Below are 12,809 nucleotides of genomic sequence, written 5' to 3'. Positions count from 1 at the left end.
AGCTTTGTCCACAATTATACATGGGAGAGGTGGTGAGCTGTTTCCCCTGCCAAAGTTTTCTTTGCTGAAGAACATAGTGATCCTTCAGCAGTGCCTTGTTTGTGAAACCTGAGCAGTTGGATGCTGCTGCTGAAATGGGTCCTCTGGCAAATGATGGCTAGATTTTAAGTTTCTTGATAGGCCTCTGAGACAGCTGTGTGTCTCAGGACACCTCAGCAGGACACCTCACACATCTCTGGGCTGTCAAGCTGCTGTCTGTACACCCTGTAACTCACGTTGTGTCATGCCTGGAAATGTTTCCTCTGTGACCATAAAGGCTGAAGAATTTACACAGCTCATATGAAAGCTTTATTCTGCACATGCTGGTTAGACCTGCAAAGTGTATACTGAACTGCTTAGCACTAACTAGTTCATCCTTGGGCTTAAGCAAATACCAAGCTTTGCTCTGCATTTGAAACACCAGGTGATCATGCTCTCCTTGGTGGACAAGCAATCCAAAAAAGAGCAATGTTTGGAGGAGGGTTACAGGCTTGAAGTAACCTGTGTTGCTAAGGAGTGCACACCTTCTGAGTCCAGTCCTCTGAGTCAACTGCCAAAGGAACTGCTGGTTTTATTCTGATGCAAGTGAAATAATCAGAGCCAGTCCTTATAAAACTGTGAATAAGTGTCTGGTTTGAGAGCCACCTTGCTGGTGAGTGTTTCTGAGCCTGTTGTGCTGCCAGACAGTCCCGGTGGAAGCCAGTCTGAGTCAGCGATGTCCCTGGTGTCAGGGCAGGGCAGCATCGCAGGCCTCACTCTTCTGCAGGGTGTGAAAGGACAGGGGCTCAGATGTGTTGGAGATGCTGAGTCTCATTGCTCAGGGCACCACTGGAAGGCTCTGGAATGCTGCAGAAGAGCCAAATGCTCCCCTGATCCTAGGGGAAATCTGGCTTTTTGTGAGCTTAAACGAGTGTTCAGTGCAACCAGATGCTGCCTGGTGAAGTGCACTGGAATCCAAGTGGTAACTGCTGGGTTATGGACCTGAGTGATTTATCCCAGTGCGCTGGCTTCCTGCTTTGCACTGAGAACGAGGAACTGAGCCCTTTTTTCTGTTCTCATGTGGGGTTGCCGTGGGTCTGAGATCCCGGAGAACCCTGCTGGGCTGGCCAGCAGCAGGGCAGTGCATCCACTGAGGCTGCCGGAGGCACTGGGAGCAAAGCAGGGGATCGTGCTGGGTGACATTCTCATTGTGGGTGGCATTTTTGTTTTCCAGGTGTTTCTGTGACCTCAAGTAACACGGGTGTGCCTGATATCAGCGGCTCAGTCTATAACAAGACTCAGGTGAGCAACGCTGGACCCTCCTTCATGGCCCAAGGCCAGGCCTGTGACTCCCCTTCTGTTCCCAGGCTGGCCAGTCTCAGGGTCAGCAGGCCATGGCATCTGTAACACTGGCTCTGTTTGCTGTTGGGCTTGTCCTCTGTCACACTGTTCCTGCTGTGTCAGCTCCTGACAGCAGCTGCTGGCAGAGGCTCAGTGCTCCCTGTGCTGCACGCTGCCCAAGCTGCCCCATGCCAGCACTGTCCTGGGTGCAAATGGAATGTGATGGGTGATAGGACTTTTAGTCTAAATAGCTCCCAAAGCAGGAGAGTCGAGTGGCCTCTCGCTTTTCACCAGAGGAACCAGGCAGTAGTGCCCATCCCTATGCCCAGGAATCCCTGTCCCACAGTCTCCTGGGGACATTGCTCATTGTGCAACTTCCCAGCAAAGCAGGAGGTGCCTTGACAAGCTGGGCACTGGGCTTACATCCAGCTCCTGTTTGCTCCTCCCTGCACCCTCAGCCAGGGTAATTGGTGTCTGGCTGTGATCCATACTTAACAGGTAGCAAGCCAGCTGTCAGCTACGTGCTTAGAGTTAGGCGTCAAGCTTTGGCCAGCAAGAGGAAAATATTACTTCAAGTTTTTGCATTTTTGTTGGACTGCCCTGGGTAGGTCAAGTAGTTCCAGGCTGAGCCCACTCAGTGTGAGAAGGACTGATCAGGCAGCTGCTGCCATCCCACATCCCTCTGAATGAAAAGAGGTCAGGGAAAAAGGAACACAATAACCGTGAAAATAAAAATGTCAAAACCATTAGTGCAGAAATATGGATGAGAACAGGAGCTGAAACTCATCCTCAGGGGTGCTGGCAGGTATTCAGTGTGACCTGGCTTGCTCATGGGGTCAGTCAAAGGTTCAGGGGATGTGTATTTGGGCCACTCTGTTTCTCGTCTGGCTTGGGCTGCTCCCATCAGTCTGACAATGTGCCTGTTGCCTCCTGTGCAGACGTTTGACAAGCAGGGATTCCATGCTGGCACTCCGCCTCCCTTCAGCCTGCCCTCTGCTCTCGGATCCACTGGGCCCCTGAACCCTGGTGCTGCCCCAGGTTATGCTCCAGCCCCGTTTCTTCATATCCTCCCTGCACATCAGCAGCCTCATTCCCAGATGCTGCATCACCACCTTCAGCAGGATGGGCAGGTGAGTCGGCCCCGTCTGCCTCTGCAGCTGCCCAAGGGCATTGCTCCCCCCATCCCTGCAGGGTCCTGGGGGAGTTGTTTTTTTCTGGTGTTTGCTTTGCTCACTGGGAAAGGGCCTTGGCAGCGATTGCAGACTGACAGACTTGATGCTGTTGGCCAGCCTGGGAAGGGAACCTCATGAAGTTCAGCAAAGGGAAGTGCCAAGTCCTGCCCCTGAGGAGAAACAGCCCCATGCACCAACATATATTAGAGACCACCCAGCTGGAAAGCAGCTCAGCAGAAAAGGCCCTGGGGGTCCTGGTGGGCACCAAGTTGACCATGAGCCAGCAAAGTGCCCTTGCAGCAAAAAAGGATAATGGGATCCTGAGCTGCCCTAGGCACAACATTGCCAGCAGGTTGAGGGAACTGATCCTTGCCCTCAGCTCAGCGCTGGAGAGGCCACAGCTGCAGCATTGTATCCAGTTCTTGGCTTCCCACTATGGGAGAGGTGTGGACACACTGGAGAGAGTCCAGTGAAGGACCATAAGGATGATGAAGGGACTGGATCATGTCTCCTGTGAGGAAAGGCTGAGAACTGGGACAGTTCAGCCTGGAGAGCACTGAGAGCAGATCTCATCAAATGTACAGAAATACTCAAAGGGAGGGTGTAAAGAGGAATGGAGCCAGGCTCTTTCCACTGGTGCCCAGTGACAGGAACAGAGGCATTGGGCACAAACTGGGACACAGGATGTTCTCTCTGAACATCAGGGAACATGTTTTTACTGGGATGGTGACCAAGCACTGGCGCAGGTTGCCAAGGAAGGTGGTGGAGTCTCCATCCTTGGAGCTGTCTGGACATGGTGCTGGGCAGCAGGCTCTAGGTGATACTGCTCGAGCACAGGGGTCAGACAAGATACCTCCAGAGGTCCCTGCCAGCCTCAGCCAGGCTGCGACTCTGTGAAGAGCCCATCCTGATGTGGAGTGTGGAGAGATGGGCTGAGGGGTGAAACTGAGGCAGGTGCTGCTGTGCTCTGCTTGCAGCAGGAGAGCAGGACGTGAGCACTTGGACTATGATTCTGGGGGAAAACAAAACATCCCCTTGTAGAGTACATGTCAGCTCCAATTTGATTTCACCTGCACACTTGTGTCCTTTCCTCAGTCTAAATATTCCCTGGAAGAACAGAGTGTTCAACCTTGGGAGTCCAGAAGTAGGACATGCTTTTGCACTCCAAATGTGTGACATCCTTCCTGGTGTGCCACCTCTGTTCACCTTGGGAGAGCTCCTTTGCTGTTTCCAGTCCTGCTCCTCACTTTCCTTGTGCTTGACCCTGTCTTGGGTGGCAGGCAGTGGGATGGTGCATCTCTAAGCTCCTGCTTGTTGTCCTTGTGGCCGTTCATTCTGGATTGCAGGATGCAGAGATGTTGCAGGGCAGGAACAGATCCATTTTGGAGGTAGCATCTCTGCGTTGGTGGGTGTGGGGGCTGTCTCTGGTGATGTTTGGGTGGGCCTGTCATTTCTGGGAGCTCGGGGGCTATGGCAGCTGATGCCCATGTCTCCTTTGCTTCCCATTTCTAGGGTGGATCTGGCCAACGCAACCAACCCAGCACCATGCAGCAAAAGTCTCAGGCTACCAAAACCGCCTACGGCACTTCTCCATACTGGACAAACTAAATCCGAAATGGGGGAAGGGAGAGAGAATGAAAGGAGAGGAGGAAAAAGAAAAAAAAAAGAAAAAAAAAAAGAAAACAAAAGAGAAAAAGGAAAACAAAAGCCGAAGCCCATTCCTGGAATTATTAGGAGAAGTAACTGCTCAGCCAAGCGTCTGTGCAGGGAGAACTGCAGCCAGCCAGCCATCCTCTGTGTGACTCGCCTGCTTCCTCTTTGAGTTGCTGTTGTATGTAATATATTTATGTATGTATTTGTAAATGTAATAGAGCCTAAATGTGGTTTTCTGCATCTTGAAGCCTCTTTTATTTTCTTTGTAGGAAAACTAATTATTCATTTTCCATCTGCACCAGGGCATCCTTCCTTCCTTGTTTGTTTTTTTTTTTTTTAAGCTCTATGGGTTTTTGAACTCTGTCAGACAAAAGACAAACTGCACCTTTTTTTTTTTTTTTTTTTTTTTTTTTTAGAGCTGGATCCCATTTATTGAATGCAGTTCTAAATTCAGGCAAATAAGGAGACCTGCCCTTCAAAAAAAAGCAAATCAAGATGTGTCCTGTTGGGTTTATATCTATCCCCAGCCCCCAGTATAGCTGTTATTTTAAAGAGGGGGAAAATAAAAGAAAGAAAAAGAATTTTTTTATCGGCCTTCCCCTTTCTTTCATCTCCTCCCTCCCTCCTGCTGTGCAAGACAAACTGTCATGGGCTGTTTTGTCATTGTGGCCTTGAGCTGCAGCCTCACCTTTGAATTTTTCAGTTTTTTGATAATAATAATAATAAAGGACAGGGTTTTCTGTTTTGGTTTTTTGTTTTTGGTTTGTTTGGTTTTTTTTTGTTTGGTTTTTTTTTTTTGTTGTTGCTGTTTATTTGTTTTTGGGGATTTTTGTTGTTGTTTTTCTCTAGCAAGAGACTGGATGGCTCCTGGAACCTCCTTTGCATCATTAGAGGCAAAAACTATGTAGCGGTTTCTTAAATAAAAGTATAAGCTGTGTCTTGTACCTCTTTTTGCCCTGAGCCACCCTCCCAGGAAAGCCAGAGCGACTGGATGGAAACTTCATCTGTCCCTCCCCACTTTTTTTAAAACAAAGGCCCTCGAGGCAACTCCTGGTCCTTCTTGTCCTACACCAGTGCATTGAATGTTCTAGGATTTTCATTTCTTTATAGCCCTTCCTCCACCTAATAAAGATCTGAGCATATCACTGGTGTTTGTCTGCATTTTCAAAGGCTCCAGGAGGAGTGTTACAGCCTGTCATTTTCCACCTGCTCCTGCAAAAGGAGCTGAGCTGGGAGGGTAAGAGCAGCAGGTGGGTCTGACCAGGGTGAGTTCCCTCGAGGGCCGGGAGCTCTCAGGCAGCTACAGCAGGGATGGGATCAGGGCAGCACCCTGACTCCCTCCAGCAACATTGTCTCTGCCCTTGGAGTCTTCTGGGGTGGTGCTGTGAGTCCCTGTGGAGCAGCTGGGATGGAGAGGGAGCAGAGCTGCAGCATTGCCCTCCCTTGCTTTGCCCACGAGGTCCATGGGCTGCTCTGGGAGGAAGGGCAGTGGTGAGGGTTCCCAAGGGAAGTCTTCTGCTTATCCTCCTGAGCAGCAGAGGAAGTGGGTAAATATGTAGCACACAAGAGGCAAGGGATTCTTTTTTCCCCTCAAGATCCACAAGAAACATTGTTTCTATCCTGAGAACCACTTTTCATTCTCTGTTACCAGCTCTCAGGCCCTCTGGGACCCAGCTGTCACCCAGCCCTCCCCCAGCCTCTGAGCAGCACAAGAACTGCCCTGGCCTTCCTCTGCCCTGGCTCGGGTTTTGACACTGGTTGAACTCCAGCAGCTGCTGCAAGCTCTTGGCAGCTGCTGTCCCACTGCCACCAACTTTGGGGTGTCAAGGAGGGCAAGGATGTGTCTGCAGGCTGGGGCCTGTCAGTTTCTACAAGGGCTGTACAAGCAGCTGTGGCCTTACAGCAACAGCACCTCATTTACCCATGGTCTGAGCTGCTGCCTCACAGGAGTTCTTCTTCACAAAAACCCCCCAGAGCTGCCTTCACACACTTGAGTTCTTGTTTATAGATATCTGGTGCTGCCCTGCAGGTGTAGCTCAGTCCTTCTGTGTGTGTCAGGGTCCAGAAGTAGCTGGAGGTGGGGAAAGGCAGCAGGTGCCAGTTGGTGCCAGCCCACAGCAGCCCCTGAGCCTCGGATGCCTGGCAGAGCCACTGCACAGACTCCTGTCAGTGCTTCTCCACTGACCCCAGCCAGGCAACTTCCATCCTCAGCCTGGCTGTGAGCACAGAAAGGGCAGCACACGGACTGTGCTGTCCTGCAGCACCCTCCTCCTCCCCAGCACCCAGCAGCCAAGGCAGCTCCAGCACCTTCCCAGCTGCTCTGAGGTCCTGCCCACAGGCAGTGTCGCAGTCAGCCACATGTAGGCTCCTCTGCTTTCCTTGGGAGACTCAACAAGGTGTTCTGCTCTTTTCCTACACTGTCAGTTCCTGCTGGACTCTGCAGCAATTTCCCCTCTAAGCCCAGTTCCAGGCACTGATGGCGGAGTCGAGGTAGCCCAGCTGCACTTGGCTGTCAAGGAAAGGCAGGGGAACCTGCTCGAGAGGCAGGTGAGTTTGCCAGATGGGCTGGAGCTGGAGGGAGCAGCTCCTGGCAGTTCTGGGCAGCCCAGAGCTGGAGAGCCAGGCAGGAGATACAAGCAAGCCAGCTCCCAGACAGCACCAGTATGGAGACTCTTTTGGGAAGGCAGCTCCAAAATGCCACCACCATTCTTCCAGCACAGTTGTGCAGCCAAAGCAGTTGGCCCCAGCTACATTTGACTGGGCAGTTGCTGCACTGCCATCGATGCCAAGTGCAGCCAGTGCAATTCCCTGATGTTTGTCCCGCTAATTTTAGCCCAACTGCAGCATTGAGGCACAGCAAACACACTTCTCCTCTCCCGGGCCTGCAGGGAACAGCGTGGGCCAGGCAGGGCCAGCAGCCATGACCTCAATTTCTCTGCCAGGCTTCTGCACGAGGCCAAAGCCATTCCCTGCCCCAGCAGTGGAGGTCCCTGCTGCCGTGTCTGATCCTATCAGGAGTGCTGAGCTCCTGCCCTGCCAGAGCACCAACCACCAGCAGCACCACGGCCTCATGGCAGCAGCTCTGACCTGTGTCCTGCTTCCCTGCTCCAGTCATGAATCCATGAACCAACTTCTCACTGGTCTCCCCCTTCCTGACTTAGGCAGACTAAATACAACAGCAAAGCTCGTGGCCTTTTCCCAAAGTCCTCCTCTAAATCAGCTTGTTCTTTAGTCTTAGGTGTGGGCAGCTGTCAAACAGTGGTTTTATTTCCCAGTAACCTCGCAGATTTTTGTGTATGGGTGTATGCATTGATACCAGAGCAGCACTGAGCTTGTCATTCAAAGCTCTTGAATAACCCAAGCAATACAACCAGGGAAGTAACAGTACAGAGATATTTTCATTTCACATTTTTATTAGTAGACAGATGTGCAGAAAAGACAAAATATAACTACTGAAGGGGAAGACAACACAAAAATGCATCAGTTAATTCTTTCTGGTAAATTATACTGAAGAAAAAAAGGAAAACATCTGGGAGTTCAGCTAAGAAAACTACTAAGAAATCTAGTGTACCCTGCTGGTTTCAGAATGGTTGAAAACTGCATTTGAAGGGACTTGTAAGTTGCAAATGTAAACGCTAATATTGGCTGAAACAGGAGAAAAAGGGTTAAGAAAAAAACCAGAATACACAGAGTAGGTAAACATTTTTCTGCAATCATCTCTTAAATAGTTTCAAAAAAATCCCCTCATACTTCAGTTGTATCTGAAAAAAAGGAAACCAGCAAGTCAACAAGCAATGACACTGCACAAGACAGTGGGGAAGAGAAATTAGTCTGGTTATTGTCGGAGCGCTCAAAAGAGGTTGCTTTCTTGTCTTTAAAAAAGGGTAAAACAAGAGTCATAATAATGCATCTTACAACACCAAGCTTGGAAATACAAGTCACTGGAGAGTATACAGTGAAGACGGTCAAAAGTACAAGGGAAATCCTGAAAGATGCAGTATCCTCATTTCCAACCCAGCCATCAGCACAGCCAGCATTGCCACACTCTGCTCCTTCACCACCCTCAGCCACCTGAAAGCTGAAGGTTGGTGCCCCTGTCCCGGGGTGGCCCTTTTGCCACCCCCGGTGCCACCCTTGCAGGGCTGCTGTGAGGCTGGGGGTGCCCCACACTCACTGGCTGCAGGGGAGCCCCGCTGCCGGCTCCAAAAAGCACCTGGGGCTGAGTCAGTCCTTGCTGGAAGGTGGAGCTGAAGGAGCAGGACACCTCAGGAGGGTGCAGCTGCCTTTCCAGGTAACATGCAAGCAGGAGGGCAGAGGGACATGGGAAGCAGCAGGGACAAGGAATCACCACTTGGGCTGCCTCCACTCCCTGGGGGCAAACGGATGCACATCCCCGGGCAGGGGCTGTCCCTGCTGCAGCAAACCCCTGCCAAGCAACACTGAAAACAGATCTGCCTTGCTCATTTCACAGGGAACCCCACAGGCCTTCCTCCCCTCCCCGAGGGCTGCCTTCCCCTCCTCTCCCTCCAGGCAGCACACTCGGAACTTTGTCAGTCTTGCCCGGGGCACAGCTGATCCCAAACAAAGCCTGATCCCACCGAAGCACCCCCCGGAGAGGCCCCAGCTGGTGACGTACCATGGAAAACCCTGAGATACATGGAAGAGAGGAGCAGGCCCTGGCCGTGGTGACACTCTGTACCTGTGGGGACCGAGGGTCTCACCAAAGCAGGGGCAGCACCCCTGAGCTGCTCTGGGGCTGCCAGGGCTGGCAGCCCATCCAGGGATCATGCACAAGGTGAACTCGGGGCACTGCACCACGGCCAAACATGAAGAGCTGCAACACGGTCAGGGTGTTGAGGGACTGGGGAAGAGGGTTCTGAGACAGGAACATGCATGATTTGATCCCCTTGCCCACGATGGAGGGCCCTAAGCTCTGCCAAGAGCTCCCAGAAACGTGCGGGAGGGCGAGCTCAGGGCACCAGCTGAATGAAGCATGATGCTGAAGACAGACCCTGCTGCTGGCCTTCCCTTCCAGCCTAAAAGTCCCCCTCTCTCCTGGGAGGCTGCACACGTTTGCCTGTGCCCCAGCCAGGTGGGCAAGGGAGAGCCCAGCACCACCCACCCTCTGCCCTGGGGGGCACTGGGACAGCCTGGACACCCCAGGCAGGCAACAAGGGGAGCTCCGACCTCTGCCAGCCCCGCAGAGCCCGAGGGGCTGCAGCAGAGCTGCACCGACCCACAGGTGACCTACATAAGCAACAGAAAGCTGCGCAGGGCTGGGGCTGCAGGAAGCAAGGGCTGCTAGAGTGAGCACTGGGGCAGGAGGCTACTGGTCTCTCCTACTGCCAAAAAAGAAGTTCAGGATGAATGGTGGCCCACTGGGCAGCAGGATTCACATCTGTTCTCATCCCTGCAGAGAGGGGCAGCTGGCAGCAGATGCCAGCAGAACAGCTAAACTGAACTTCTGCAACCCTATCCTAGTCTGAAAAAAGAACAATGAAAAAAAATAAATAGCAACCCAGGGCTCAGTTGTACAGACGTGAAGTGTTAAGTGTTTATTTTAGGGTTCATCTCACAAGCCTTTTCCAGAGACAAAGCTGATTGTGCCCTCTGGGGCTCCAGGGGCCAGCTATTTCCTAACTTAGCAGGCTGAAAAGGAATACTGTACCTTTCAGTGACATCCCATCAAGCTCAACACACAGTAGCTTTACACTCTCCGCCCCACACCTCATAAAGGAAAAGCCACCACCACAAGGCTAAACGAATGTACACACGCTATTATTGTAAATGGAGCAGCTAAACCTTGGCAATTTGCTTCGTGGGGATTTTTTTTTCTTCCCAGTAAATGCAGCACTTGAGCTCCTGAAAACCCAGCTTCCAATGGGTTTGTTCCAGCTTTAAATACATTAAACATCTCAATGCAAGACTGTATTTAATTCAAGAATCTAAACGCGAGCAAACCTGTTTTGCTGTGAGCGTTTTGTAGAGAAGTGAAAAGGGGAGTTTCTTTTTTAAAAAGAAATCGTAATACAGTGATGAAAGGGTTAAAAATGCAAGAATTCAGACATTCTGTGGAGGGTCTCTAAGAGGTCCATAAAAAAGGAGCAAACAGATCCATACAACAGGAGACAGCAGGAGACAAAGTTTTGTGTTGGGTTTTTTTTTGTTTGTTTGTTTTTCTTTTTTTTCATTTTTTTTTTGACACCCCCCCCCCCCACTTTTTTTGCTGGACTGCTGCTAGGTTACCGCTGCTCCCTTCTGGCCTGAGTCGGCAGGGCAGTACAGGGGCATAGAGGGAGCAGGTCACGACTCCTCGTTGCCAGAATCATCATCATCGTAACAGTCGGCGTCCTCCTCCTCCTCGTCCTCGTCGTCAATGTCGTCATCGTACAAGTCGTCGTAAAGCAAATCTGAACTGTTGTCATTGGAAGGCACTTTAGTTTTGATGCAGTACTCTGCCAGTGTAGTGGGGACCTTCACGCCATCCTTCTCTGCCTCAGCTTTGGTAGCCAAAACCTGTTTCCTGCGGGGAGAAGGACACAGCGGGAACGTGAGCAGGGCCGTGTGCCAGCGGCAGCTCGGCTCGACTCCCACCTCCCGGCCAGCCCCCAGCCCAGCCCTCCTGGCAGCTCAGAGTCAGGAGATTGGAGGTTTGGATAAAGCACCACAAACAGCACTGGAAACAGATTTAGTTCCTGCAGTCCCAGCCTTGGGAACATGCCAAGGGTGTTTGCAGCAACATATGAAATCTGTTATTTCACAGGACTCTACATAAGAGACCTGCCAGAGCTCAGAGCAAATTCCATTTGCTACAGGAGGAATGGTCAGGGATTTCCTATGATGATTTATTGACTCCACCCTGACAGCTCTACCCCTGTGTGCTCAGAACTGCAATTCCCACAATTGCTTTGGCAGCTCTGAGCTCCAGAGCAGTCGGAGCGTGTGGCTGCACCCTGAGGCACAGTTGTAACCCCAGTGATGCCTGGGGCTGGCAGAAGCCAAGTGTTTCCCATCCCCCCAGGACAGGCTCTGGCTGCTACCTCCCAGCAGGGAGGAGCAGATGGCAGCCTCGTCCCCTCACCCACCCGCCTGCTCCTCAGTCTGCCATTCCATGTGCATGGAATACATCCAGCTCTGCTGATGCTGAGGGAGCTGGAGGACTGAACCTCCCAGCTCGGCTCTCTGCACAGACACACTGCCCTGCCAGCTCCAAAAGGGGCACATCCTGCTGGCACAGCTAGCACAGATGTGGCCTCAGCCAGCAGTCCCTCTCTGGGCTCTGCAGCAGCCCTGGCTCACACTCACATCATCTCCCTGCGGCTCCTGATGAACCATGAACTTCTCAAAGGGCAGCACCGAGCAGTGCTTCCAGCTAATCAAACCCAGCTTTGCAAGGTCTTGCCAAATCCCACTGATAGTCCTCCGAATTGGAGGGACATGATTATGATTCATGCATGTATTAAGCACAGGAATTAGTAGGATGCAGTCAGTTTCCACCACATCCCAAGCAATGCAGGGCTCAAAAGGCAAGCAGGGACTATGACTGGGATTTACTAGTAGCCAATAGGTTTTGCAGAGCATCATGATAGATTAGTCTGAAAAAAGGACCATTTAAAGACATATTAGCCCAGTCCTCCTGCTCCAGAAGTTTGCACTGCTTCTGTGCACTGAAAACTCTGGAGTAACCAGACGCATGGACTTGGAATAAGATGATAAAATTCATTTCCAAAGAAACAACTACTGCAAGAAACCGGTTTCAGCAAATTCTGGAAGCACCCTGTTTCACAGGATTCAACACAGGAGGCTGGTAGCACAGCATCCCACACGGAAAAACTTACCTTATGATTTCGGCGTACTCCTTGTCTTTTCCTTTACTGTCCCTCCATTTCCTGAACATGACTGATGCATCCACGTTGGCTGGGGAGAATGTGTTGGGCTCATTAAGCAAAGAGATTACACTCAGTAAGATAGTCCTGAAAGAGGTAACCACAACAGCAGAGTCAGAGCTAACGCACTCATGGGTTCTGGATGCCGACGACTTCTCTGGATGATGCATCAAAAACTTGTTTGAAGTCAAGTCTTAAGCTGAGAATAATATTTTAAGTGAGAGCAAGTATTTATGAACCTCACACCCTGGCCATCCATAAGGAAAGGTGACACAATATAAAACTCATGTTACTGCAGTTCAATGTGTCTGTGCATGTGTTTGTGACAGGGCAGCAGGCAAAGCTGCAACCAGAGCAGAATTCAGCTTGTCCACACCACTCACAGATGGTGTGGGGCTGGAAACCTGCTCAGTGAGCCTGTTCCTGCTGGCATGCAGCCTCCCAGCAGGAAGCCAGGTTGTTTGCCTGCCCTGCACAGGGAGAAGAACCATTAGGATCCAAGGCCATCAGAAAAGGCAGCACTGCTTTGTCCCTGCCCCACTGGGTGGTAAGAGGCTGAGATCGTGGGTAGGTCTCTTCTCTCCTCAGCTGATGCATCACTAAAAAAGCTGCAGCAGCAGCAGCACTCGAGCACAGCAAGGGGAAGGCAGTGCAGATGTTTTTCAACACCCAGGCCAGCTGCCAAGGCCCAGAGGGATTCAGCTGCTGGTGCTCAGCAAAGCCAGCATGAGCCAGTCAT

The 12,809-nt window shown here is 51.4% G+C and overlaps 2 protein-coding genes across 7 annotated transcripts in view; one reads left to right on the top strand and one right to left on the bottom strand.

Annotated features, from left to right (window-relative positions):
- UBAP2 (ubiquitin associated protein 2) overlaps positions 1-4,191 on the top strand; it is a 106,251-nt gene extending 102,060 nt beyond the window's left edge. For 4 of the 6 annotated variants that reach the window (XM_039382630.1, XM_039382628.1, XM_039382629.1 and 1 more), the window contains 3 exons: positions 1,253-1,320; positions 2,298-2,489; positions 4,044-4,191. In XM_039382630.1, the coding sequence (XP_039238564.1) occupies positions 1,253-1,320; positions 2,298-2,489; positions 4,044-4,139 (356 nt within the window). In that variant the 3' untranslated portion in view covers positions 4,140-4,191. The remainder of the gene's footprint in view (positions 1-1,252; positions 1,321-2,297; positions 2,490-4,043) is intronic. The other 2 variants (XM_039382631.1, XM_039382626.1) reach the window with 1 other exon arrangement.
- Positions 4,192-7,577: 3,386 nt separating this feature from the next.
- Positions 7,578-12,809, bottom strand: part of UBE2R2 (ubiquitin conjugating enzyme E2 R2) — a 54,139-nt gene continuing 48,907 nt past the window's right edge. The window contains exons 4-5 of the mRNA XM_027722228.2: positions 12,023-12,157; positions 7,578-10,707 (exon numbers count right to left, since the gene is read on the bottom strand). Of these exons, the coding sequence (XP_027578029.1) occupies positions 10,488-10,707; positions 12,023-12,157 (355 nt within the window). The 3' untranslated portion in view covers positions 7,578-10,487. The remainder of the gene's footprint in view (positions 10,708-12,022; positions 12,158-12,809) is intronic.

Source organism: Pipra filicauda, unplaced genomic scaffold, assembly GCF_003945595.2.
Source record: "Pipra filicauda isolate LSUMZ 115617 unplaced genomic scaffold, ASM394559v2 scaffold278_size1010298_pilon, whole genome shotgun sequence".
NCBI classification, from domain to species: Eukaryota; Metazoa; Chordata; class Aves; order Passeriformes; family Pipridae; genus Pipra; species Pipra filicauda.
The sequence above is the reverse complement of the archived record's forward strand: the minus strand, read 5'-3'. Positions and strand labels throughout refer to the sequence as shown.